The sequence below is a fragment of the Pseudonaja textilis genome, chromosome 8 (assembly GCF_049901715.1).
Source record: "Pseudonaja textilis isolate UNSWEBS1 chromosome 8, rPseTex1.2, whole genome shotgun sequence".
Classification (NCBI taxonomy): domain Eukaryota; kingdom Metazoa; phylum Chordata; class Lepidosauria; order Squamata; family Elapidae; genus Pseudonaja; species Pseudonaja textilis.
The window spans coordinates 44,674,391-44,702,291 of NC_141997.1; the positions used below are offsets into that span (position 1 = coordinate 44,674,391).

General features: G+C 38.2%; 1 protein-coding gene across 2 annotated transcripts in view; it reads left to right on the forward strand.

The window, feature by feature from the left end:
- Positions 1-27,633, forward strand: part of PCDH9 (protocadherin 9) — a 799,375-nt gene extending 771,742 nt beyond the window's left edge. For both annotated transcript variants that reach the window (XM_087938035.1, XM_087938037.1), the window contains exon 4: positions 26,203-27,633. In XM_087938035.1, coding sequence (XP_087794161.1) covers positions 26,203-26,576 — 374 coding nt within the window. In that variant the 3' untranslated portion in view covers positions 26,577-27,633. The remainder of the gene's footprint in view (positions 1-26,202) is intronic.
- Positions 27,634-27,901: the final 268 nt, after the last annotated feature.

Below are 27,901 nucleotides of genomic sequence, written 5' to 3' on the forward strand. Positions count from 1 at the left end.
TGACTTTTGTCAGGATAAGCAGGTGGCAGGTAAATACGAATTGTATACCTAGGAAGGGTTTTGTAAATGCTGGCTTGAAGCCCAAAGCTTGACCAAAAACACCATCCTGAGTGTATGATTATTGTTTTCCTTTGAAAGATCAAATGTGTTCGACAGCATTCCCCAAAGCTTTGCATGTAGAGTAAGTGTATAGATAAATATAGTAATAGATCTAATAACAATGTTTTTATTTTTATTATTATAGCCAAAGGTCTGAAATGTAGAAACACAACAAAAAAGTTCAAACTGCAACAAGGATATACACAATTATATAACAATATCCAGATGTTTAGAACCGTTAGATGGCTGCAAAACTATTAGAAATAATTAAATAATTAGAACAGTTCATGCATAGACTAAATTATAATTGTCGGCCTCCTTCTTATACTTGGATAACTCATTTTCACTGCTGCTGCAGTTAGCGATAGAGATAGATGCAAAGTATCAACAAAGCCAGCCCCAGAGACAATTTATTACATAAATTGCATTAAAAGATGCCATGAATTGCCATTTTCTAAACACTTCTTTACTTGCACGACCTTTCAGCATACTTAAGTACAGTAACATATTATTTTTTCTGGGAAAATAAGTAAATATAAACCCACAAGTGTTTGGTGATTAGCTTAGGGGACATGACTTTTTGATACAACCTGTACAAACACCTCCACAGCACCAGAGGGCAGGACAAGTAGTAATGGGTGGAAGATCATTAAGGAGAGATACAATCTAGAAGTAAGGAGAAACTTCTGACAGTGAGATCAATTAATCAACGAAATAACTTGAGTTGTGAGTACTCCATCACTGAAGGTTTCCCCAAACAGACTGACAACCATTTGAGTGGGAAGAAATAAGGTATCCTGCCTTGACCAGGGGGTTGGACTAGAATAGGGGTGTCAAACACGATTTTATTAAGGGCCGCATCGTGGTTGTGTTTGACCTTGGAGGAACAGGGTGGGCATGGCCATCTCGACATCACTCATGTCAGGGGCACCTGTGGTGGCCAAGTGATAAGACAGATCTTCCCTCAGACCCTCCCTCCCTCTCATTATAATCTCCTTCCTTCCTTCCTTCCTTCCTTCCTTCCTTCCTTCCTTCCTTCCTTCCTTCCTTCCTTCCTTCCTTCCTTCCTTCCTTCCTTCCTTTTCTTCCTTTTCCTTCCCTCTTCATTCTCCTTTCTTCTTCCTTCCCCTCTTTCTTTCTTTTTTCCTTCCTGGCTCTCTTCCCATCTTCCCATCTTTTTCTTTGTCTTTCCTCTTTCCCTTTCGCTTTTCCTGTCCCTTCTTGGGTGCTCAAATGCAAAAGGGGAAACATTTCTCCTTTTGTTTTGTTTTGCTTTCGGTTTTTCTAGCCTTCTGCCAGCAAAAAGGGAGCCCGAGGGGCTGCACGTGCTTCCACGAGCTCCATTTTCACTGGCAGAGGCACTATGGCAGAGGCATCAACAGCAACACCTTTGCTGTTTTTAGGGCAGCCCTGTGGGCCAGAACTAAGCACTTTGTGGGCCAGACACCTTGGACTAGAAGATCTCCGAGGTCCCTTCTAACTCTATGATTTTATGTTCTATGTCAAGGGTCTCCAAACTTGGCAAGTTTAAGACTTGTGGACTTTAACTAACAGAATTCCTGAGATAACATGACTGGAAGAGGAATTCTGGGAGTTGAAGTCCATAAGTCTTACAGCTGTCAAGTTTGAAACCCTTGCTCTACGTTCTGTATATAGATACAGATTCATCGTTTACTTATATCTTAGGTAGAATTCAATCTGTGTTTTTGGAGAGGAGAAGTTTGATAGTTCAAAAATTATTCACCTGCCTACACAGAGGTGTTTAGAATATTTTCCATATATTAGGAGTGGGATTCAAAATATTTTACTACTGGTTCTGCCGGCATGGCTTGGTGGGTGTGGTGTGGCTTGGTGGGCATAGCTTGATGGGTGTGGCAGGGGAAGGATACTGTAAAATCCCCATTTCCACCCCACTCCAGGGGAAGAATACTCATTCACTCCCCAACCCACTAACCTCTTTTCCAGCTCCTTTCTCCTGGTCAGGGCAACAAAAGAAGACCCAGTTGATCAGCTGGGACTTGGGAGGCAGAGAATAGATAGGGGCTGGGCCAGTCTTTGTTGGTATTTGCTGGTTCTCCAACTCAAAATTTCTGCTACCGGTTCTCTAGAACTAGTCAGAACCTGCTGAATATATGTGTAATTAGATTTGGAGAGCCAGAATCTTTTTGTCAGATATGAAACTCAGATGAAAAACCAGATTGCTTTGCCTCAGCCATCACTATGCAATACCGTTTAGTTTAGTTTCTGAGTAATTCAGAATAATAACTCTGCTATTTAAGTTCTTTAAAGACCAAAAAAGAGAGACCTACCTCTCTTCTTCTCCGTTTCATTGCTTGTTGCAGAAAACTTCAAGAAAGAACAAAAGAGAGTATCCTAAACACTTATAGAACATTTGATAACAATTCCATTGCTTCCCCCAAGGTTTTTTATGCCTTAGAGGCTACCAACCCATAATATTGAATACACTTGTCTCTCAATTTCCTTTGTGTGGCAAAGGATGGTTCAAAGTCAAGTCTGTGTGTTATAGATAACTCATTTTTAAATACCAGAGAAGAAAGCCTTCTGATCTGGCCTCAAATTGTCAACTGCAAATTGGGAGTCTTGTTGACATTCCTCCTTATTTGAGATCAATTCCTCCTCTTTGTCTGATCCTGTGTCTTCAGTTCCAGCACTGCCAGAGAACTCGGTCTTGTTATAGGATTTTAAGAACTCATTGAGTTCTCTTTTGATGTGGTTGAAATGTAGTGTCCATCTTTTTTCATACCCCAGGCAGTTTGATTGAGTCCAAAGGGAAGAAGATAGGAGGAAGGATTCATTTCAGAACAATTTGAGCTTCTTTGCTAAAATGTGTAAAAGTGTTTCATTCAAGGATAGATCTGAGACTTTATTTATTTACAAGGGCATACACTCTACTAATATTGGCATCTGAAACTAATCTCAATGACAGGCAAGCCGGCAGGCAGGCAAGCATAGAAAAAAAGAAAATGGGAAGGGAAGGGAAGGGAAGGGAAGGGAAAGGAAAGGAAAGGAAAGGAAAGGAAAGGAAAGGAAAGGAAAGGAAAGGAAGGAAGGAAGGAAGGAAGGAAGGAAGGAAGGAAGGAAGGAAGGAAGGAAGGAAGGAAGGAAGGAAGGAAGGAAGGAAAACAGGGGGATAGAGAAAAAAAATATTGCTATGTAAATGTAAATATGTAAATATGAACACCTTCTGGAGAAAGAGGGTGGGAAGGAGGAAGGAAGGAAGAAATGGAGTAAGGACGGAAGGAAGAAAGGAAGGAAGGAAGGAAGGAAGGAAGGAAGAAAGAAAGAAAGAAAGAAAGAAAGAAAGAAAGAAAGAAAGAAAGAAAGAAAGAAAGAAAGAAAGAAAGGAAGAAAGAAAGACATACTGAACGTGGAATCACATCATAGGACAATCCACAGATGAGTCATAGCTTTGGGAGCAAAGACATAGGTCACAGGTTCCACCTTATGATGCCACAATCCATATACACTTCCTTCTTTGCTTCTTTCCTCCATCCTTTTGCATGGTTGTCTTTACTTCCAGACAACGTTTAAACATCTAATATATTCAAGGAATGCTGCATGTGCATTGTGCACATTTCTTTAAATCTCTGTAACAACAATTATGTGAGGAAGTCAGGTTAGAAAAGAGAGCTTGTTCAAAGTCATCAAGATGACATTCTGAAAGCACCACATTACTAAGACTGGTTTAATGTCAGAGGTTAATCTGCATATCCTGATGTTCATCACCAAGTTTTCCTTAATATGAAAATAGAAGAGAATTAGAACTGGGGTAAAGTACTCCAGGATTTGGGATGAAGTCAAATGAATTGCAATGATCTCATATATGTTTACGCAGAATCAACACCACTCTGTTTAGTGAATTTCAATCCATAGGCAACTTTGCATTATCCTGTAATTGAGCCTGCATTTTATGCATCCCTCTGTAAGAGTGAGTGAACCAATCAGGAGAGGGTTAACACAGAGAATTGAATTATAACACTCCTATGCTTTCCTAGGTCAGATATGAGCATGCCTATTTTTGTGTGGGATGCCACCCAGTGTTGTAAACTTTTACTGCACATTTCTTTTAGTCATCTATTAACACCATTGTTGTGGTGTTTGAAGCTACTCTTGGCAACCAACTTTCTTCTAAGGGCATTACGTTAGAAATGACCATTCTTTCCATCATTATTTCCACATAATTAATAAGCATCAAACAGCAGAAGTAGAAATATGTGGACAGCCTTGATTTTGTAAAATTCTACAGGAACCAATTTTTCGGAGCAACTCGTTTCTTTTTCTTTTTTTCTGTTTAGCAATAAACATGTATGTATATTGGGTCTTTATGAGACCTCTTTGTGTTCCTTCTGGGTACAGCAGTGGATCTAAGAAGGCTGACATCTACTGCTTACTTCACCAGTTATGGTGCTTGACCAGGATGGAGATGCAATCCTGAACTCATTCTGAAATAGGAAATTGAAACCCTAGGAATGATTGATTGTCTTTTGGATCTTAATCTTGTTTTTCCTTAACATTTTACCATGATTAATACTCCCTTTTACAACCCTGTAATCCCTTAATTTGGGGTAGAGTTGGGGCAACTGGATGGAGCTGAGCATTTACTGGCCAGATGCCCTTCCTGATGCCTACACAGAGTTCACAGCAGATTTTTTTTTTTCTATGCACCTTAGGAGAGAAACATTTGTCTCTACCATGGATTGAATGCTCAACCTTCTGAGTGAGAGGTGAGCATCTTCACCACTAGGCCACCAAGCCACTCTTTCCCATGATTATTCTATTAAATTTATTGTTAACTGGATAGAAGTTCCTGAAATGATAATATGATATGGATTTTTAAATATTTTTTAAAAGTAATTAGTGGTTTTTTAAATCTACAAAACTCTGTTTACAATTATGTGTATGGCGTCCTTGGTGCTCTCTGAGCTTATTTGTTTGCTTGAAGATATTTCAGTACCCAACTACACACACACACACACACACACACACACACACACACACCTATTGCAATTATTATGTTTTAGTGAGTTTCCTACCAAAATTGGGGAAACGTGGAAGACGAAAAGAAAAAAAAGACTAAAATGAAATAAGCATTTTCTGAGTTTAGAAAAAAAAAAAACTACCATTTTCTAAATCTTTTCCTTTGGGTGAAGTTGAGAAGCCTTATTATTCCTACCTTACAGATGATATCATGGCTAAGGCTGAAAAATAGTGGCTTGCCCGAGGCAACCTAATGAATTCATAAGAGATATAAAACTGGAAGATTTTCAGGTTCCGCCGGTTAGCCAATTTTCTTAGCATTGCCTATAATAGCAATATACAAGATTCTCTCTTTTTGGGAGGTTGGAGGGTGGGGGATCTGGAGACTGACCTGGCTTTAAATAATGTACCGTGGACCCTGGTTCAAAAATAACAGAACTAGAGATAAAGAAATGTGGAAAACAAAAGATACATTTAATTTGACTTTGGTTTCAGTTTGCATTCAATTGAAAAGGATTCAGTGCAGTGGATATGATTATTCCTCCATGGTGTGAATACTTTTTCTTTTCTTTTCATAACTTTAGGATTCAGTAGTAACTTCTGAAAACGTCTTAGAACAGCCCCAAGCCCCCCGCTCCCCAAAAGCTTTCAAAAGCTGCATGTGAACTGAATGAAAGACTTTGACTCCCTCCCTCCTTCCCTCCCTCCTTCCCTTCCTTCCTTCCTTCCTTCCCTTCTCCTTTCCTTTTTTTCTTGAGGCTTTGCTTTCCCTGTTACATATTTAAAGTTCCTTATGTAAGGAAATATTCAACCCTCCTTTCATGCCTACTAAGGATTTTAGGCTACTGTCACGGTTATCTTGTGCTAGGGGGATAACCTATCTGTACTACAAGAATTTGGAAGAATTCTAGTTGGCAACAAGGTTAGAGTTGTTTTTTTTCTGTATCTCTCTGCTGATATCTAAAGGGTTTGTCAGCCATTGTAGAATCTTCAGTGCATAATGTCCCACACAACTTTCCCTCTCTCTTTTTTCTCTCTTCTCTCTCTTCTCTGTCTCTGTCTCTCTTTGTGTGTGTGTGTTTCTCTCTCTTTCTGTCTCTCCTGCAAAGCAGATGTCTGATTATGATTATCATGATGTTATTTGCCACTTAGTTGCTGCCCTTACAAAGCCTATTTCCATCATAACTGATGGTGGGTGGAGAACACAGGTTGGCATCAACTTCTATAAACATCTGAACAGACCTAGACTGAAGCAGAGAGTTACAGGAGGAGAATGGAATCACGATTCCAGAATACAGGCAGCATCAGTTGGGATAAAAGGAAGAGACAGGGATGGAAAGAGTAACAGAAAAGCAGGATGAGACACTAAACAGGAACAGATTGTAGGCAGCAAGGGTTGGTCACGAGAAAAGTAGGATAAAAGAGTTGTTAATAAGAGATGCTCCTAAACTTTTCTTTGTTCTTGCTGGTTTGGGAGAGAATAGAAAGATTCCAAGGAGATTCCAGGACAAATAAATGTATTCAAGTTGTAACTGGTTGTACTTTAATTGGAAGATAAACCTTCTCATCTCCACCATATGCAATCATCTCATGGGTTTACCTAAGTATACTTGGAGCAGGTTACCATACAAGGTTATCCTCATACCTTTGCTCTGGCAACCTATTTCTCAGGAGAGGATGAGAATATGTCCAAGACTCCAATGTGGTTGGCTGGAGAACCATCCCAAGCTTGACTCCCCCTCCCAAGCTTGACTGACTCTTACTGGGGTTGTATGCTGCTCCATGGATATAAAAGAGGATGATTTTGACATGTCTTGACTTGGGAAAGACTAAGTTGTTGTCTACTTGTGTACAATGATGCAGAAATAATATTGCAAGCCATTTATCCATAACACTGTCAAATGACTTAATAAGACTGTATTACTATTATTCTTCTCATTCTTCCTATTACCTATCTCTTCCCACTTATGACTATAACCATGTTGCTTGTATCTTCATGATTTATATTGCTTTATTTGTTTTCCTAGTATGTTTTGATTGCTTATTAGTAACCTATTTATGATTTGATTGCTTATTAGTAACCTATGTCTATCACTGTGTTGTATCTTATGATTCTTGATGAAAGTATTTTATTTTTTTCTTATGTACAATGAGAGCATATAAAGACAAATTCCTTGTGTGTCCAATCACACTTGGCCAATAAAGAATTCTATTCTATTCTATTCTATTCTATTCTATTCTATTCTATTCTATTCTATTCTATTCTATTCTATTCTAGAATGGTTTAGATAATATCTAGAGCTGTTTTCATAACACGGGTCTTGACAGTATGTAAATTTTCTTCCACACCCTAGCTACTCAGTACTTACCATGTGTTTTTGTTGCAAATTGTTTCAGAACTATTTATTCATTTAGCACTGAAAATAATTTACATTTGACAGTGTGGAAGAAATAGTTTTCTTCTTGCTCTTCTTAAAACACAGCGTGGCATTCCAAGCAGTAAGTGTGTTGCAGGAGAGGCATCTCGTGCATTTAATCCTGCCTCCTCACTTTTACAGCCATTATAATTGGACTGAAAACTTCAAGATGACCTCTACATGATACCAAAGAGATATAGGAAATTCTAATTGCTTGATTCCATTTAGTGGCTGAATTGATTTTTTGCAGCTCAAATTTGGTAACCTTAACCTTCCTTTCTCATGAAAAAAAGTAAGGAATCAGGTTGCTGTGTATATTATTATTATTGTTGTTATTATTATTATTATTATTATTATTATTATTATTGTTGTTGTTGTTGTTGTTGTTGTTGTTGTTGTTGTCACCCCAAAGAACCAAACAAATGCTGACATTCTGATCTAGTGGATATGTGCTTGATTTAATAGGAGTAGCAACAAGCAAGATACTTACTGATCAAGAAATGCAAGAGCTGAATAAATTATCACACGGTTAGCAGCAAGATAGTTATTTGCTGCTTTGTGCTGGTTGACTTGAGCCTTGGAAGTTGACCCTGGATACCTCAGAGAACAGATGCCCAATTTATCAAGAACATGTAAAATAAGATCATAAATGAAACTTGTGTTGACTTAGAAATACCAGCTGAATGCTTTGCCACATCTCTGACATTGTGCTTGTTTGATCCTACCCACCCCTGTGGAAATAATTTATTTTTCAAAGGGATATGGGGTATTCTAATGAACATATTACTACTACAGGTGTGCAGTCAAATAACATGTGAAGTATATGAGTAGGGTAAGAGGAGCTTTTCATCACCCAAACCTGCTCAGATTCAAATCTGTTCTGCAGAACTAGAACACCTGATAAGTTCCAGAGAGACAGGGCTTTCTTAGTGTTAATGATCCATTACACAAGGCTGGATCTTAGCTCCCTCAAACCCCTGTAACATAGAAAATGACTGAATAATATCTAGTGGCTCAAAAAACAACAATTTTTATGATTGTTTTCTTCCTGTTATCTTTGACCAGGTGTTGCTGTTTAAATGCTTCACCGCTGTAGGGAAAAGATTAAGATATGATGTAGATTATCTGTGTCACAATTTTTATCTTGTAATGGTATTATGCGAGGTTGTCCCAAATGGGACAAAGTTAGGATTTCTGCCTTTCTGCAGATGGTGGGGATTTAAAAGCGAAACAAATATATTCAGCATGTTGAAGCTTGACTTACCGTTTTTTTTTTTTTTTTCTGGCTAGTTCCATTTTAAAAATGGAAACATTACCATCGTAATTCTGAAGTTTACATTTCAGAAGACTCTGGGGCAGGGGCGTAACAAGTGGTTTGCCCAGGGTCAGGTTGGTTGTCATGGGAGACGTGGTCCATCCCCATCTTCTGGCTCTGCCACACATGGGGGACAAGCTTCTGCAATGGCCAACCTGACCCTGGGTGAACTGGTTGTTAAATTATCCTCCCCACCCTGCTATCAAAGTGGATCCTGAATGCTGCACTGCAATGGAGAAATGGGCAATGGAGCAGCTGGCATGAGGGGCGGAGGAGGAGCAGGGAGAAGAAAGAGGGAAAAGGGCCTTCTTCTTCCCTGACTGGTTTGTTGCCCATTTCTCTATTGCAGCACAGTGCCCAGGATTCACTTTGATAGTAGGGGATGGGTAATTTAACAACTGGTTCACTTGAACCGGTGTGAACTGGCTGAATCCCACCACCACTACGGGTCATTTTTTTTTTAAAAAAAAGGAGCCTGTTAGCCATGGTGGATGGTCCATCCGAAGTCATCAACAGCAAGATGAGATTTCATTAAAATGATGCAACTTGTTGATGTCACCTCACATGTATATAAAAAAGCCAGGGATTAGATGACAGAGATATGAGACTGGTGCATTACTTGCCCTGCCTGCAGATGCACATGATCCACCCCTTTATTCATTAGACCACACTGCCTTTTGAAAAATACATAATGGAAGAATGTGCATTGTCTCTCTTCTTCCAATGTGCAAGTAAAAGTGGATCATCAGATCTCTTAGTAGTAAAATGTGTGTTAGGGCTGCCTTGAAAAGCATGACATGCAACTTTTCTGTGCCAGTAATCTTTAGCCAGTCATTCCTATTTGCAAAATATATCATCGTTTGATTGCAATCTGGAAATTCCCTGGCTTTTCCTTTTATCACTAGAAAGAGCCTTTTTTGGCTCAAATATCTTCATGTTAATATATTTAAAAAGCAACGAAGATTGCAGATGGAAAATAACCTCCTTCCATCCAAGAAAAAAATTCCATATCCTGTTCCCCTAGATTAAGTTAATGCTGCAGCAGTGGGTTTTTATCTGCCAAAATGCCAAATGGGTCAGGCATCTGGGTCAAAGCAATTGCAGTTGGAAATCTCTTCAAAGAGAGGATATCTGCAAAAGGACTTCAATCAATAGTGACACCAAGATAACTTTTGAGGTTGGTAGGGAAGGGATGGAAATCTGTACCCTGTAGGTAGCCCAGTGAGAGGTCAGCAGCAAGTCACATTGCTAGGGCATGACCAAGAACTTCAACAACATGCTGTAAAGAAGGCACTCCAGTGTCAACTGCAAGTGTTAAGGAGAACTGGTTGGGCTCTAAGGCAAACATCTTAGGGAAACTCTCAATCAGTTAAAGAGCTAATAGATTCATTTGATGGATCTAAAACTCCTTCTGGTGCCCTGAATTTGCAAGCTGGTCTTGGGGAGGTGTGGCAGCCATGAAAAATCAAGACAATTTCTCTGGTATGAATAATTTGTATAAGAACTATCAAATTTGCCATCCAGAATCCAAAATGCTACCTTTTCTTGGTGCCATCTAATAGTTTGTGACCAATTCTGGATGATGTGTCTGCTTCCTCATATAGCTATACTGTCTCCTATCTATTTGTCTGTCTTTGCATATGTTTGTCTTAATCCATCTATCTATTCATTATTCATCCATCCATCCATCCCTGTTTCTATTTGTATTATTTCTATTTCTAATCTATCTATCTGTCTTTCTTTCTGTCTGTCTATCTATCTATCTATCTATCTATCTATCTATCTATCTATCTATCTATCTATCTATCTATCTATCTGCCATCTATTTCCATTTCTCTAAACAAATGCCCTGGTCCCTCTATGAACACCCTGCTGATCCTACAGAAAACTTTGACCAGATATGATATTTAAAAAATAGACATAAAGTGAAAAGCTGATTAGAAATACAGTTGTATAAAGGGTAGATAATATATCCAGCATTTGTAGGAAGTGTATGATCTAAAGACACTGATATTTTGAATCCTCAACTAAAGAAACCTTCAGAAAAATAAACTTTTCCTAGACCCTTAGATTTGTTATCTCCAGAAGAATATGCTCTTATACATGAAAAATCCACCATCAATTGACTGGCCAAATGTTATCTTATTGTTCTTTTGTCAAGATTCTGAGGCATTTAACACCAAGAGGAAAGACTGTCACGGGTTCAATAAGCTGCTAAAACATCTTGACTATGAAAGATAAATAGTGTCCTAATTAAGTGAATAGTAATCCAACATATCGGGGGCTCTGCTTTCATTGAAAATATATAAAATTCTCCTTCATGCTTTTTTTAAAAAAAGAAATCTGAAATCTGGATTCATTGCGCTAACGGTCTCCCCAGCATTTGCTTCTTCAGTTAAAAAAACAACAACAACTCAGGTAAAATCCATGCTAAGATGTGAACGTTGCAGATTGATAAAGATACCCGTGTCTCTCTTCTTCTTGAACTACGAAGTCTGTCTAAATAATCTTATACACTGGAGGGTAGACTGCTGTTTTGGGTAGACAAGTGCTGCAGTTTTTGGACCATTGCCATTGTCAACGGTTGCCTTTTCATCTGTGACCAAAGAATCAGATTCATGGGAGACACTTGTAAAAAATGTAATCCCAACATATTTGCAAAGAAAGGTTTTGCAGAATGCAGCTCGGTTGCTCCTCTGATAGTTTTTCAAGGTGACTGCTTGCCTGCCTGCCTCTGTATGTATACTGTATATATACTGTATATATAGCCGTGCATTTTACTTGAAAATTGAAATATAGAAAAAGGGCAGCTGTATATTTCCTTCTTTGGTTCTCATACATTTTTAACAAAGTGTTCACTTAATGCAGAAGATTTCAATGAACCAAGATTAATCCCCTCCCCCCAAAAAAAAAAAAAAAAGAATGAAGGAAGCTGCACTGTGCAGACGTTTGAAAGGGCTTTTTTTTTTTCACTTTGCTGGGAAGGTAGAGCAGAGATTTGGTAAGAATGACAAAACAAAGCAACAGAACTGAGAGGCTGCACCGTTTCATTTGGCTTTGCCAGTCAAAGATTCTGTATATGTGCAGAAGGCTGTGCTTGGGAAACAACAGGGCCAATTGAGACAGAAGATCCCAAAAAGAAGAAACTTGACTCTGGACAGAAGAAATGCCAGGTGTGTTGTGATTTGCCGGCAGCAGATGTGGATGGCAGAGGTCTCTGATAGTGAGGACTTGGACGGGGGGCCTGTGTGTGGCGCAGGGATGGGGCCAGGACTATCGGGAGGGGGTGCTGTCTTCAGAGCTTGTGGAGTCTGGCAGTAGTGACGCAGAAGACCCTGGGGAGCCTGTGCCCAGTGCGTGTGCACGCAGGGATCTTGAAGGAAACAGCAGCTGAAGAAGCAAGGGTGACTCGGGAGTAAGGCTGGAAGGTGATGGCCCTTCCCATAAGGGATAAAAACCAGCCCTGGGGGATGTGTTCTTTGCAGGAAGCAAAGAAGTTCTTTAGACTCATAGTCCTCATTGAAGTCCTACTTACTCCCATTTGTATTTTAAACTTCTGTCAGTGGATATTTAATCCATAATCAGTAATTAATCTTCTGTTCTTGGCAGCCTTTTGCAACTTTGAAAGGGTTTGCTTTTGATATCAGACATTTAAGTGTACAAGTCTCTTGGCTGGGAATGCACTGAATTCCCAGCACCACATTAAGAAAGGTTTGCTTTTATACACAATTTGTGTCTGTTTAATTTGAATAAGGCTTGGGTCCGAACAAGGTGATGACAGGTCACAACAAGGCCTGACATTGGAGAAGAGAGAGAACGAATGGTAGACCAGAAAAGGAAATATTTGATTTGGTTCAGGATCTGATTTTCTTCAGGAGTAAAAAAACCAAAAAGAAACAAAACAAAACTTGATTAAATTAGCCACATTCAAACAACAAACCCTACAGATTTTCCCAACATGTCTGTATCAGCCTGTTGTTTGGCTCCTAAAATGGAAGATCTTTTATTTAAAAAAGGGTGTCTGACCTATTACATTGTCAATATTGGCCATAAGCATATCTGAATATGCAAGGACTCAAATTCAGACTTTAATTAACATTTAAAGCTATTCGCCTTGTTGAAAGAATCTTTCAGTTTTCTTTCTGTTCCAATCCCATTTAAAAACAAAAACAGCCTCTCTGAAGTTTCTTCAGTTTCATTTAAAACAAAATTATAACAGCTGAGGTAAATTTAAACCAAGTAATGAACATAACAAAATTCTGATTCAACAACCTCTCAAGCTTTTTCTATATTAGTTATATATTTTTTCAAGGAAGGGTAGACAATGTTGGATCAGCTAGGACTACTTCAAAAGATTTTGAATGCTTTGAGGTTATATTTCTCTAAAATTTATCTTTCCTACTTTTGAAAAGACAATGTTCTGGGATGCACCATTTTAAGACATCCATCCTCCCCCCACCCCAAGTGTCACTTCCCATCTCTAATCTTTTCTGGAAAGAGAGTTCTCAGCAGGAAACATGAAGGTGCTTAAAACCTTGTTATTTCCAACTTTGGTAGTTCCTTGCCTTTTTAAAGGGAAAGGAGAAATGGAGGAAAATCCAGTTTTCCCATAATTATATATTCACAATATATTCATACTTCAAAAAGTCAGAACAGAGCAGAACATGACAGGATAGGACTAGGACTAGGACCAGGACTAAAGAATGGAATGGAATGGAATAGAAAATATGGAATAGGGATAGGATAGGATAGGATAGGATAGGATAGGACAGGACACCTGGTTAGATAATAGAAACAAAAGTAATACTGTAACTAATATGTGAATATGAATGTTGACGATCCTGTAATGTTTTAAAAAGTGTTTATGTGTTATAAATTATTGGAAAATGCTTAATAAAAATATTTTTTTTAAAGGATAGGATAGAAATAGAGTACAATACAGAACAATACAATATAATACAATACTTTATAGGCCAAGTGTGATTGGACACACAAGGAAGTTGTTTCTGGTGCATAAGCTCCAGTTGTAGATACAAACAACAAAGTCATACAGTCATAAGATACCAATAAGATAAGGTGGTAGAAAAGAGGCGAAGGAATAGTAATACAGCCATTGCTACTTGGGTAAATATCCTAAAGTGTTGGATGTTCTATAGTGGCTTCCTGTGGGGGAGACATTTAAACAATTTATGTGCAGGATGTGAGGGGTCTCAGCTCTTTCTGACCCTTGCAATATATAGGTCCTTAATGGAAGACAGGCTGATTGCAATTGTTTTGTTCTTGCTGTACCAATCCAAACAGTTATAGTACAAATGACAGAGTAATGTTGAACCATTATTGAAAGTTTTAACAAATTACTGTTTATTGGTGAACCTTTCTTGAAGGTTTTGGAGTTTTCTGATGGTGGTTTCTTAGGATGATGTGTCCTTTGGTCCTTTGCAATCATTCTCTTTAATTGAAACTTTCTATAAAATCATTTGTACATGACAAATGTTTGATAGTGGCATCTAGGTATATAGATCAGGCTAAAAAGAAGAAAAGTGAGGTATCAATTTCTCCATGAATACAACCAAAAGAGAGAAACCAAATATTAAAGATAACTTTAATCAACTGATTATTCAAGATTCTTGTTTGACATGTTAGTTCTTTAGCCAATGCTATTTCCGAGCCTTTGAAATACCACTGATCCAGGGAAACATATACTATAGATTTCAACAGTTTTGTAACAGAAAATTTGGCAGCTAACAACAAAAATAAAATCATTTACTTGTGTTACCCCATGTTATGTACCCTGGGAAAAAATTAACAATACAGCTAAACAAACATTAAATATAAAGACTACACTGAAACTTTTCCAGTTTCCACCAAAAATAAAAATAAAATGAATCAAAACAAGTAATTAAATGGCACATGAGAATTTTTTAAAAATAGGAGTGACAACTGACTGATGAGTCAAGATTTTGTGAAAGTTCGTGCATATATGTGTGAGTGCATATACTGTACAGCTCAACCAGATTCAGTAAAATAATGATAATTACCTGTAATGAACATGTAACTGCTTGACAAGTGACTTTATATATCTCCTGTTTAGAACTGGGGAAAAAATATCAATGTTTAAAAGAAAGTTTAACCGGGTACCTTCCGTACTGTTGGAAGAAAATTCAAGTCCAATTCAAAGCCGGAAGAAAGATGCTGGAAATAAAATGGAGGCTGATTGGAAAGAAGGGTTCTGTTTATTGATGAGCACCAACAGCATGTAGTTCTGGAACAGCTGGAAAATTGGTTTGATGAATACATGGATTTTTTATTGTTTTTTGTGACTTTGAACTGTTCTTGGGATTGTGCAATGAAGATGCTTTTGTGTCTCTTGCTATTTCAATGGTAGTGGGTTAATCCTATTATGTCCTAAAAGTTATGCCTTGTCCATTTTAACCCCATCATCTGGAGCTGAAGGTGTTTTGTTTGTGAATAGATTGGGCCAGCCTTTCTTAATGGGTACAAAATATGTATTTCTAAAGATTTCAGGCTTCTACTGGTGGCTATTTCACTATGCAGGAAACTGGGGCTGCTTTCTGCCTTTAAAAGCATGTTTCTCCATTTCTCCTTTTGGCAAATGTACTATTTTGCCTCTTTTAATATTCCGCAAAATATTTCATTCTCTAGGAGGTGTGTGTGTACATGATTACTTCTTACAGTACCTTGGCTCTAAAATTTTTTTTTTTAACAAATCACATTTGGTTATTTTTATGCTGCTTTTTGTTTATATTTGTGTGGTGTGTGTGTGTGTGTGTGTGTGTGTAATAAAAAATCCACAGTCATGTCAAAATGAGCAGCATTGACAATTAGTTAATTACATTAATTAAGAGTGTAATTCTATACAGTCTAACAATCCTCTTTCTTTTCTTCCAAACTTTTTGTTCTACATTGCAAACTTGGCTACATTGTATTACTAATTGGCCTTGGAGCTATGTGATTATTATTGTTATCTACGTCTATTGTCTAAACTCATACAAATAAACCAAACTGGGATTTGGGAACATGTATTTTTGTCCTATAAGCTCCCTTAATTGTGTGTGTGTGTGTGACACACACACACACACACACAGAGAGAGAGAGAGAGGGAAGGAGGGAGAGAGGGAGGGAGAGAGAATGATGATAATGATGATGATAATGATTGTGATTCCACACAATATTAAGGAGGCCTCTGATGGATAATGATGGCAAAATTCTTAGCTGAAATGCTAAGAAAAACAACACTAAACCAAATCTCAGATTCAGTTATATGGAAATAAAATTCCTGATTCCCTACCATCTCTCCTTTTCTATCTTGGATAGGGCTGCCCTTTCCAGTTTGCAATATTTGGAATGGCCACTTGAGGCCAGAAAAAATCTAATGATCCTAGTCCAATTTAATTAAGTCTTCCTTTCCCGGTTCGAAGCCCCGCTTAGTTGTCAAAATTATTATTTTTTTTTTTCCTGTCCCTTTGTATTTTCGCTACTCACTCTTCTTTTCTTAAAAGTTCAATGTTACCTTAATCCTGGGGTACTTTTTGTTTAGTTGTTTCACCCAATTGTCCCGGCTCAGATGTTATTCACCTCTTTCTTCACTCCTGCACAAATCTTAATCCAGCTGAGTCCTCCTCTTCGGGGTGGCCATTTTGGACCACCGCTTCAGTCATCTTTGGGGGGGGGGAAAGACCAAGCCCAGGAGGGGAGATACAGCTCCCCTCAACCTGGCTTGCAGCTTCCCCTTACTCCACCGCCCCTCCAAGGCAGCTTCAGCCCCTAATCGCAATGATCGGGGCTCTTCAACGAAAGAGCACGGACCATAGCCACGGACAGTCACGATCTACGGTCCGTCAGCGAGGAGGGCTCAACCCAGAAGTTCTGTAAGCCTGAATTTTGAAGTGGGATGATTGCTAATGCTGAACTTTAGACTCTTCAGCAATCCCAAAGTAATTCTCCAACTTTTGAGCAACAAGGTGTCTGAAGCAGCAGGTTGAAAGGTGATCAGCCATAAGCACCTTGTTAATTGCAGCTGAGAATTAATCAATGGCAAAAGAGTCTTGCTTCTGGGGATAATAAAATGAGATAAAAGACACCTGTGCCTTTCCACTCATAGAACTTGAGCAGAACTTGACTGGTATAGATTATAATTTTGTATTCCACCTGCCTGTCTTGAGACAGGTTGACAGCTATTAAGAGGACAGAAACCAGGGGAAAAAAGACATTCTTTTAAGCACAAATATTTACTGAGGCATACTCTGCTTCCATGCTAAAGTATATGCCTTCAAAATCTTTTAATGGTAAGACAGATGTTTTATATCACTTTGTAGAAAGTTAGCACCCACCCGTCCTAGAAGAATGAAATATTTTAGGAAATATTAACAAGACAGAATATTATATTTCTCCTAAAAAAGAAATGGGAATCTTAAGGGAGACAGAAATTCAGCCCCAGATCTCTGCTCCCAGCAAGGATTTGGTGCCCATTAAGAAGGATTGGGCCAGCCTATCCACAGGACAAAAGACCTTCAGCTCCAGGGTGATGAGACATGACCCTCCAGGACATAATAGGATTAACCCATTTAGCATCAGGGCTCACTGCATTGCAAAATCTCCTAAGGACATTACATCAGCCCAATTAAACTTATCAAACTTACATAAGTTCAACCAAACTTATCTCAGACAAACTCCTAGGATGGAAGTCTGACAGCAAACAATAGAATACATGCTCTTGCCACAGGAACAGGAAGCTCAAGGGCAAGGCCCAAGAGCGGGTATAAATAACCCTTACTCTCCACTCCATGTGGTCAGGACCATGTGCTTGATGGTTCTTCTTCATTAAACCATCTTTCCAATCAGCCTCCATGTTTCCAGTGTCTTTCTCCCCACTTGGAACTGAACCAGATGGATAATTCTTCCAACAACTTCATCAACATTCGTTCCATTGGATATATAAGCAGCTCAGATAAATAACCAGGGTTATTTGGCTGTCAGCTTTAAAATTCAGCTGCCACATATTTAGTTTTAGAGTGTTAGCAGAGTTGAAAAGTTCAAGGTTATTCTGAGTGTCGTATTAAGAATTTCCAGTTGCAGTTAATTGGTTCTTGTGATTTATGAAATGTAGAAATGGGAGGAGAGAAGGGAGGAGAGAAGTTGGATTCTGTGTAACGCGCAAAAAAGTTTTCACTTGGGAAATTGCTTTTGAACATGCCAGGTCTGTTCCTTAATGAATCAATTGGAGAGATAACGTCTCGGAGTGATTGATATCATGGATACTGTCTGGATGCTTGACATTGGCATTGATTAGAAAACAAATATTTTAGGAAGAGGGAGAGGAATGTTTTAGAATGCTTTTGTGGAGGAAGGAGAAGCAGATGAATGCAGTAATGAAATTAAAGCACCAGGAATTCATTTTCAAGCTGTACATGGAAAAGAAATGACTGCTTAAATTAGTAAATATGATTTGGTGTTCAGTTCCAATATGATATATAACATATGTCCAATTGGGCTCCACTGAAAACAACTATATATATATACCATGAAGTATACATGGATTTGTTATATATATATAACAAATCCATGTATACTTCATGGTCCCAGGAAATAAATATGTTTATGTATTAATATCAATGAGCAAAATAAATACACATTCCCCTCTGAAGATTAATGTAAATACAGCTGCAGTAGAATCAAACATGCATGCTTCTCTTTTATACTATATACTTTATAGTATTTGTTTTTACATTGAGTATTATTTATGTATCTAATTTCAGTATAGATGCACAGAGTCTTTCAACTTTGAAAATATTAGAAGCAAGAATTAATAGCTACATTTTTTCTTTATTTTATAAAAAGCTTTATAACAAAAAGTACCCACAATTTTAAGGGAAAAAGAGAGAGAAGCAAAGTAAAGAAACAACAGTAACATCCATTAAGAGACAATAAGTTTACCTACATATTTGCCTGTCTGTCTCTCCATCCATTCACCAATCAATCAGTCTGTTTGTCAATCTATCCATCTACCTATCCATCCATCCACCTATCCATCCATCCATCTACTTATCCATCCATCTACCTATCCCTTCATCCATCCATCCATCCATCCATCCATCTACTTACCTATCTATCCATCCATCATCTGTCTGTCTGTCTATCTATCTATCTATCTATCTATCTATCTATCTATCTATCTATCTATCTATCTAATCTATCATCCATCCATCCTGTGTACGTATATATGTATGTACATACTATGTATGTATGTGCTATTGAGTTTTTGACTTCTGGAGTTTGCCTGGATAAATCCCTGCAGGTTTTTTGGTAATATTTTCAGAAGTGACTTGCTCTTGTCTTCTTCTTCCTAGGTATAAAAGGGGACTATATAAAGGTCTTCCAGTTGGCTTTGTGCCTAAGGCAGGATCAGAATTCATGGCCTCCTGGTTTCTAGCCTAATGATTTAACCACTAAACCAAGCTGATTAACCAGAGAGTAGTGCTAAAATATAATTCTTTTCCTCTTTAAAGTATAGTGTTACTATGATATAATGCAAGTTTTTTAGCTATGTGTTTTGACCAGCTATATGGACTTAAGAATCACCAGTGTAATTGTGATGCAGAATCATATTTTGCTTTAAATTTCTCAAATCTTTTCCATCCTTTTTGAGTCCTGGTGACTTCATGGATCTGGGAATGTAGTTTTCTTCAATATAGCCACATGGACACAGGCTTGTCCTTCCTTTGAAATGTTCTTTCAACTTCTCTGTCTTTCATAGCATCCTGGGATTTCCTGACATTTTCTCATCAAAGTACAAACTCAATTCAACTCTGCTTAAATAAATACATAAACTCTTCAAATCAGCCCAAATGAGAAGTATCAAATAATCAAGTCTGTTCCATATGACAGCTGGTGGCAGATGGCCTGGAGACAGGGGAATACCGTAGATTGATGAGAATTTGTCTGAATTTATGTATGCGTGATTATAATGTGAAATAACTGAAACACTTGGAGAGAAGAATGGACTTCCCTTAGAACTAGAATGGCAGTTTTGTGTGAACAAAGAAAAGCATACATCCAAATGGGGCACACAGAACCTTTGTAGAGAAAGGTGAGAGGAAAAAAATAACATTGATAGAATGAACAATTGGCAGTCAAAATATTTGTTATCCAGAATCAAAAATTGCTGGAATGACTGTTTGGCTTTGGGCCCAAAATATACAGAATTACTACATAGTTGAAGCTAACCCTAATATACTGTTAGAAATACATTTAATAATAGAATAGAATAACAGAGCTGGAAGGGACCTTGGAGGTCTTCTAGTCCGAACCCTGCTTAGGCAGGAAACCCTACACCATTTCAGATGAATGGTTATCCAATCTCCTTTTTTCCAGTGTTGGAGCTTTTACAACTTCTGGAGGCAAGTTGTTCCACTGATCAATTGTTCTGTCGGGAAATTTCTCCTTAGTTTTAAGTTGCTTCTCTCCTTGATGAGTTTCCACCCGTTGCTTCTTGTCCTACCCTCAGGTGCTTTGGAGAATAGCTTGACTCCCTCTTCTTTGTGGCAGCCCTTGCGATATTGGAACACTGCTATTGTGTGACCTCTAGTCCTTTCTTTTCGTCAAACTAGAATACCCACTTCCTGCAACCATTCATCATATGTTTTAGCCTCCAGTTCACTAATCATCTCTGTTGCTCTTCTCTGCACTCTTTCTAGAGTCTCAACATCTTTTTTACATCATGGTGATCAATACCAATAATTTATTTTAATAAATAAATGATGCTTACTGCTATTGTTTTTTAAGATGTGGCCCAACTCAGAGATGTAGAAAAATGGAGGAACGGAACAAATAACAGATCTGTTTAAAGCAAATTGTTGTGGTCATATCTCTGACAATTTGTGCAAATAATGCATTTTTGTTCTCCAATAATAATTATTTATACAAAGATGTTAAACAATTCCAAGCTAACCCTTGTAAAGTTAGAAACTGGTCAGGGAGAGAAATTTGTGTCACTTAATTCTGCCTCAGAATTAAGCATCTTAGATCACAGTGGCTGCAAGGAAGGGTAACAAACTCAGTGAGAGCTAAATCTCTCTGAGACTAATTTTACATGGTTTAAAGGACTGTGAGCAGATTTTCATCCCTATGTTTCAGTTGAAGATCATTCTAAAAGAGACATCAGCAGTTATATGAAGCTGAGATTCATTTTGTCTGTTTCTGAAGGACTCATGACAACTAGGAAGCCTCTGGATGCTGAAGGATCACACAAGTTTCAATGCATTGCATTCATACAACATTGATGCACAACAATGTTGTGTTCCAATATTTGAAGTGTTCAATGTGCTCAAATACTGAAGTGTTCCGATAGTTGAGGAGCTACCACAAAGAAGAGGAGAGTCAACCTATTTTTCAAAGCACCAAAAGGCAAGATGAGAAACAATGGATGGAAACTAACCAAGGAGAAAAGCAACCTAGAACTAAGGAGAAATTTCCTAATGGTGAGAGCAATCAACCAATGGCCTAGAGATGGAGATCTCACCTCACAATCAGGAGGCTGTGAATTGGACCCTAGGTAGAGGCCAATATTTGGAATGGGACTCTCCTGCTTCTGCAGGAGGCTGGACTACATGACCTCCAAGGTCCCTTCCAACTCTGTTATTCTATGAAGTTGTGGGTGCTCCGTCATTGGAAGCTTTCAGAATGATACAGTCATTTATCTGAAATGCTATACGGTCTCCTTCTCGAGCAGGAGTTTGGATTAGAAGACCTCCAACTCCATTGTTCTATGTTTAACATTGATACTATTTCTTGAAATATGCCTGTCTAGTGGGGCACTTGGTCTCTGTCTCTCTATATGAGCCAGTTGGTCGGTCTCTCTCTCTCTCCATCTCTCTCCCTCTCCCCCTTTCTCTCTCTGTACACATATGTGTGGTTATTTCTGAATAGGTAAGATTTAATCCTTGGCAAATCATTCTGTTTTGGGTCAGCAAGTTAGGGTTTGTATTACTGTATGGGGAAGAAAATGAGAAAACCCAATTAAAAGCAAATTGCTGTTGTCAGCAGAAAAGAAAATAATCAGCATTTAACCTATAGACTAACCTTTGGAAATGTTAACAATATGCTGGAGGTAGTCCTTTATACCAGCTGTTTCTTCCCTCTTTTTCATGAAATACCTGTAGCACTTTGATTATAACAATGAGGATAGATTAATAAAAGATCTCTTTTTTGTTTTTTTCCCCCCTGCCATTGAAGCTCACAAATAGAAAGCTTGAAAGTGCAGAGGTGTTTGAAAAATGCAGGGAGCTTCTGGTCCCAACTGTTTGCATACTTTTATGACATTTTATTTCATTTATGTTAATCCAAGCCCAGTGTGTTCTCAGGGGTTATGATAGCAGAATCAAATAAATGAGAAGGAAAGGAAAATGACAACATTAAAAACTCCAGAGGCATTACAACATTCAATAAACTGCATCTTTAATATAAACTTCTTTAAAATCTATGACATTCAAGGTGGAATCCTATTCTTGCTTCTCTGAAAGCAACTCCAGCTGAACTGTTTGCGTTCGAAGAGATGCAGGGTTGCATAGGATTGTATTTCTAGTTTATAGTAGATGAGAGTGTGAACTATAAAAACCTGCTCACAGCTTCTCCTGTAAACAATACTTTGCTTTATTTGAACTGAAAGTGCTAAGAAGAAATTAGCATGAGCCATGGTGGCGCAATGGTACTGCAGGCTACTTTTGCTGACTGTTGGCTGCCTGCAATTTGGCAGTTTGAATCTCACCAGGTTCAGAGTTGACTCAGCCTTCCATCCTTCTAAGGTCGGAAAAATGAGGGCCCAAATTGTTGGGGGTGATATGCTGACTTTGTAAACCACTTAGAGGGCGCTGTAAAGCAGTATATAATTCTAAGTGCTATGGGTATTGCTATTTCCACAGAAGGAAAGGAAGTGACAAGCCAGGTAACAATAGATTTATTGGAATCTGAGGTTCTTGAGAAATTGTTGATAATATGGCTTAGCAAGATCTCAGCTCTCTTCTAGATGTCTTTGGCTGATATCATTTATCTGTCCCTAGAAACATGACTAATTGTTAGCTGTGCTGGGGAGCTAGCAATATGAAAATTGAAGAGTTCCTTGGTGCTCCCTGAGCATGATTGTTTCATTACCCAAATAGGTAGCAACATCAACACTACCACTGATGTGATATAGTTTGGCTCATGAAACATCTGTAAGAAAGCAACCAAGCTCAAGGACTCCTCATTTCAATCCTGAGCTATAAATAATTTCCTTTATTGAGAATATCAAATGTCTCAGGTTCTTTTCCCCTTTGAGTAGATGTAGAGAGGACTGGACATGGCAGGAGTGATTTAAATTATGTAAAATTCTGGGAGTTTAAATGTAAACTGCAGCTTCATGGCAAAATAGATAAGGTATAAGCATAGAGGTCCAGATGATGCTGCTTCCTTGGGTAAACCTATTCAAATCTAGCTTCTGTGAGATCATTCCTGGTTGATAACAAAAAGACAAGTCTCTAACAGTTGGCTTCCATCTTCTGATTAATTGGATTTTTGCTGCTCAGATGTGGCAGTCCTAATTCCATGTTTGGCTCTTCAAGGAGATGTTGAACGACTATTTATGTGCTTGTGCTTGTTGAGCAGGGAATAAAATGTACAGACATTTGGTATGCCTAAACTCATTAGCTTGACAATGAAGGTTTTTTTTTTCTTTTAATTTGCTATGGTTTGTTTACATGATAAACATTGGAAAACAGAAGGAAAAATAATAGTTGGGTATGTTTGTCACCTTGAGTTATTTATAAAAATATATACAAAGGTGGGATAAAAAATATTTAAAAAAATCACCAGTGCAACCCTAAACATTACTTTATTTGTCCCCAAATAATGAATCCTATGTTTTAAAGATGAAAAATGGCAGTGGGGGGAAGGATTAATTGGGTAGTGTGAAGTTTTGCAAATGTCATTTTGGTTTTGCTTGTATTAATGTTATCATTTGTAGCACCGTAGTCAGCCAGATGTTCAGATCTATTATTATTCTTTGCATTGTTTCTTAAACACAGACTTCCTGGTGATTTGTTAACAGATTTAACAGATAATCAGAGTTCGAAGGGACCTTGTAGGTCATCTAGTCCAAACCCCCCACCCAAGCGGGAGACCCTACACCATTTCTGACAAATGGCAGTCCAATCTCTTCTTGAAAGTCTCCAGTGATGGCACTCCCACAACTTCCGAGGGCAACTTCTGTTCCATTGGTGGATTGTTCTCACTGTCAGAAAGTTTCTCCTCATTTCCAGGTTAAATCTCTCCTTGTTCAGTTTCCATTCCTTGTCTGGCCTACAGGCACTTTAGAAAATAGCTTGACCCCTTCCTCCCTGTGGCAGCTCCTCAAATATTGGAAGACCGCTATCATGTCTCTCCTGGTCCTTCTCTTTACTAGACTAACCAAGCCCAGTTCCCGCAACCGTTCGTTGTATGTTTTAGCCTCCAGTCCCCTAATCATCCTGGTTGCTCTTTCTGTACTTTTTCTAGAGTCTCAACATCTTTTTTATAATGTGGCGACCAAAACTGGATGCAGCACTCTAGATGTGGTCTTACTAAGGTTTTATAGAGTGGTATTAGAACCTCATTTGATCTTGATTGTATCCCTCTGTTATTACAATTTAGGATTGCATTAATACAAAATAGGATTGTTAATTTGGGAGCTTCCAATAAATGAGTAATGTCCTTCCAAGGAACTTTTTTTTTTTTTAATAAAGAGCAATAAGTTATCTGTAGATAAGATAAAGAAAGCAGCTTTTTTTAAATGACCCTATAATCCCTGGCTTCAGGATGAGGCCACAGTAACTGAATTAAGCTGAGCATTTACTGGCCAGATGCCTTACCTGATGCCTACATGGAGTTCACAGCAGATATTTTCTCTTTGCACCCTGATAGAGAAACATATGTTGCTGCCTAGGATTGAGCTCTCAACCTTCCAAATGGGAGGCAAGCATCTTCATTTTTAGGCCACTGTGTCACTTATATAAAGAAAGCAACCTACTCCAGAGAAAACAGGAAAGTTAAGACTTGTTTTAGAATGGGGGAAGGGTTGTGGTAATCATTCCATTTAAAGCAGTGATATATTCGGAATCTCATGAGAAATTTCAGTAGGGGTGGAAAATGGAAGGCTAAGTCACTTGAGATGAATGCATTTCACTACCCCATCCTATCTTTCTTGGTTAAATCAATAACTCATCTGCAGTTTCACTCCATTGAGAAATATGCAGAGAAAGAACACGAAGTTTGTGCCTGTGGAAACTGGCCAAGACCTGTTATCAGAATTCTGGGCTAGGCTAGTATTTCCATTAGAGTTTTCTGAAAGTGTACAAATAATTTTGCATTACATTCCCACTGAAGTGGCTGCACTTTTGCAACTGTACACACACACACACACACACACACACACACACACACTCACACACTCACACACTTAACTTCCCTTGTCTTCCTTTTCTCCCTGCCTTTCTGCACTAAGCAGTGCCATTTTTGTCAGATCAACTCTTGATATTTACACATTATTCTTCTGACAATTTATATACAGTAAAATGATTCCAGACAGTTCTCTGTTGTTGTTTTTCCCAAAGGGAATGTCCCCTTTTTCTCTCCAGATTGTGTCTGTTTAAGCATTCTAGGTCAACCCTTCTGCAGTCTGGACTGTTTCCTCTTCAGATTATTATATATTTCTGTAAATAGATAAATCAGCCCATTTGAGAGGAAGAACGAATGAACAGTCTGGTATAACTTTGTTCTGCTTTGCACATTTTAAGCAAAGCAAGTTTATGCAAAGATAGGGCTTTTGCACTAGCATTGTAGCATTCCTAGTGGGAACCTTGTATTTGGGCCATCAGGTCCAACACACACACACACACACACACACACACACACACACACACACACAAATATGATGCAAACATGAATGCATCTCTGGAAGAAGGCTCTGTTTGAATATAATCATGAGCAGAGTTCATGATCTCCCTTGATAATTGGCTCCATTAGCACATTGCTTTTAGCATCAGGAATTGTTTTCTTAGCATTCATCCAGAAAACAGCAAGGGTTTCTAAATAATGTGTGCTTGAGAGAAGACTTGGCTCTTTATGACAGGAAACATTGAAGATTGCTCCTCTTTTGTACACTCATTCTTTGCTTTGGGTTTTTTTTTTTTAATGTACTGGTTGAACCATTGAATTATGATGATGATGATTGTGATTCTCTTGGTGTGTCTAGCTGTGATATTGTTTCAAATTCTAACTTCTTTCTTCTTCTTCTTTTCCTATACCTGTTCCTTCTCTCCTTGCCTCACCCACACCTCTTTGCAGATGGACCTCTTGGCCCCCGAGGACTGGCCGAAGCTACAGAAATGTGTACCCAAGAATGTCTTGTGCTGGGCCATTCAGACAACTGTTGGATGCCTCCTGCCTTGGGTTCATACCCCCAGCCCAAATCTCCACTCTCCACCTTTGCACCACAGAAGGAATGGGTGAAGAAAGACAAACTGGTGAATGGACACACGTTGACCAGGACCTGGAAAGAAGATAGCAACAGAAACCAATTCAGTGACCGAAAGCAATTTGGCTCTGGAGAAGGGCATTTCAACCCTGGCAATCACATGACAGACATTCCTTTGGCTAACTTGAAGTCCTATAAACATGCAACAGGAACCATGGAGAGTCCAAAGGAAAACCAGCTATAAGGAATGGTTTCTTTGCAGCAGGGACTTTAGCCTAGTTAGACTTGCTAATACTGTGTGTGTGTGTGTGTCAGAGCTTTATGTACTGGGTAGACCTCTAGAACTATGCGTCACATAGCTGAGATATGCATAACTGTGGGATAGCTCCATTGAACTACAATGCAACAGCATTTCTACTAGTTGTGTGGTTTTGTTACATAGACATAATCAAACTCTTACAGAGATTCTCTCCAGTTGGCAAATATCCTGGTTTCTTTTTTTTTTCTTTTTCTTTTCAATTTATTGGGGATAATGGGGTGGGGCTGTTAATTAGCTTTTTTTAAGAAAAGATATTTTTTATTTTTACCCTGGACTGCTGCTGTAAACAGTAGAAAAGTATATTGGAAGAATGAGAAGCAAAAGAAAATATGGTGTGTATGTCTGTGTGAGTGAGTGAGTGAGTGAGTGAGTGAAAGAGAGAGTGAGAAATGAATTGCAATTCTTAGAAAGTATATCCAATTAGAAAATTGTGTTATTGTCGCCATTGAACCTGTGCTGGGACTGCTATACTTGACATCTTTACTGAAACAAAACAACTAAAACTGCAGACATTAAACCTACTGTGCTATTAACAACGTTAGTGGACACTTGTTAAGTCAATCAGTGTTCAAGTACTTGTAAATAGAACAAATTATTACTAATAACTTTTGTGTACTTATAACGTTCACCTAAAAATACTGTAGCATAATTCTGTGTTTCACGGTTATTATGATTATTATTATTTTTTTAATTTTGGTCCCCTACTTTATTTCATTCCTTCCTTTTCTTTAAAAGAAAAGAAAATGTTTGTTTTGGTGATGGTGTTTCGTGTTAAATAATCTGTCTGACACACCATGTTCCAAGGAACTCAAAACACTTGTGTTAAAATAAACAGAGCAAATGAGGGGATGGGTGGGGGTATTTTGATTTCACTTTTTTTCCTAATTATAAAAGAAAATCCTATTTGCTAGTTCTAGGCTATAAATACACTTGAAACAAGGGCTTTGAGATTTTAGCCACAATAATAATAATAATAATAATAATAATAATAATAATAATAATAATAATAATAATAAATTATTATTATTATTATTATTATTATTATTATTATTATTTGGAATCTAAAGAGGAGCAACAAGTGTCATCATTTGTGATAGCAGCTGGATGGGTGACTTTGACAGCAAAGTTGCAGGATGTTGGCTGCATATTCACACTGATGTTGATCAAAATTAGTGGAGGGTTATTTGCTATGGACACAGTCTATTCAGAGGGTTGGCTGTGTGAGCCCCAATGAAATTAGGGAAAGGTAT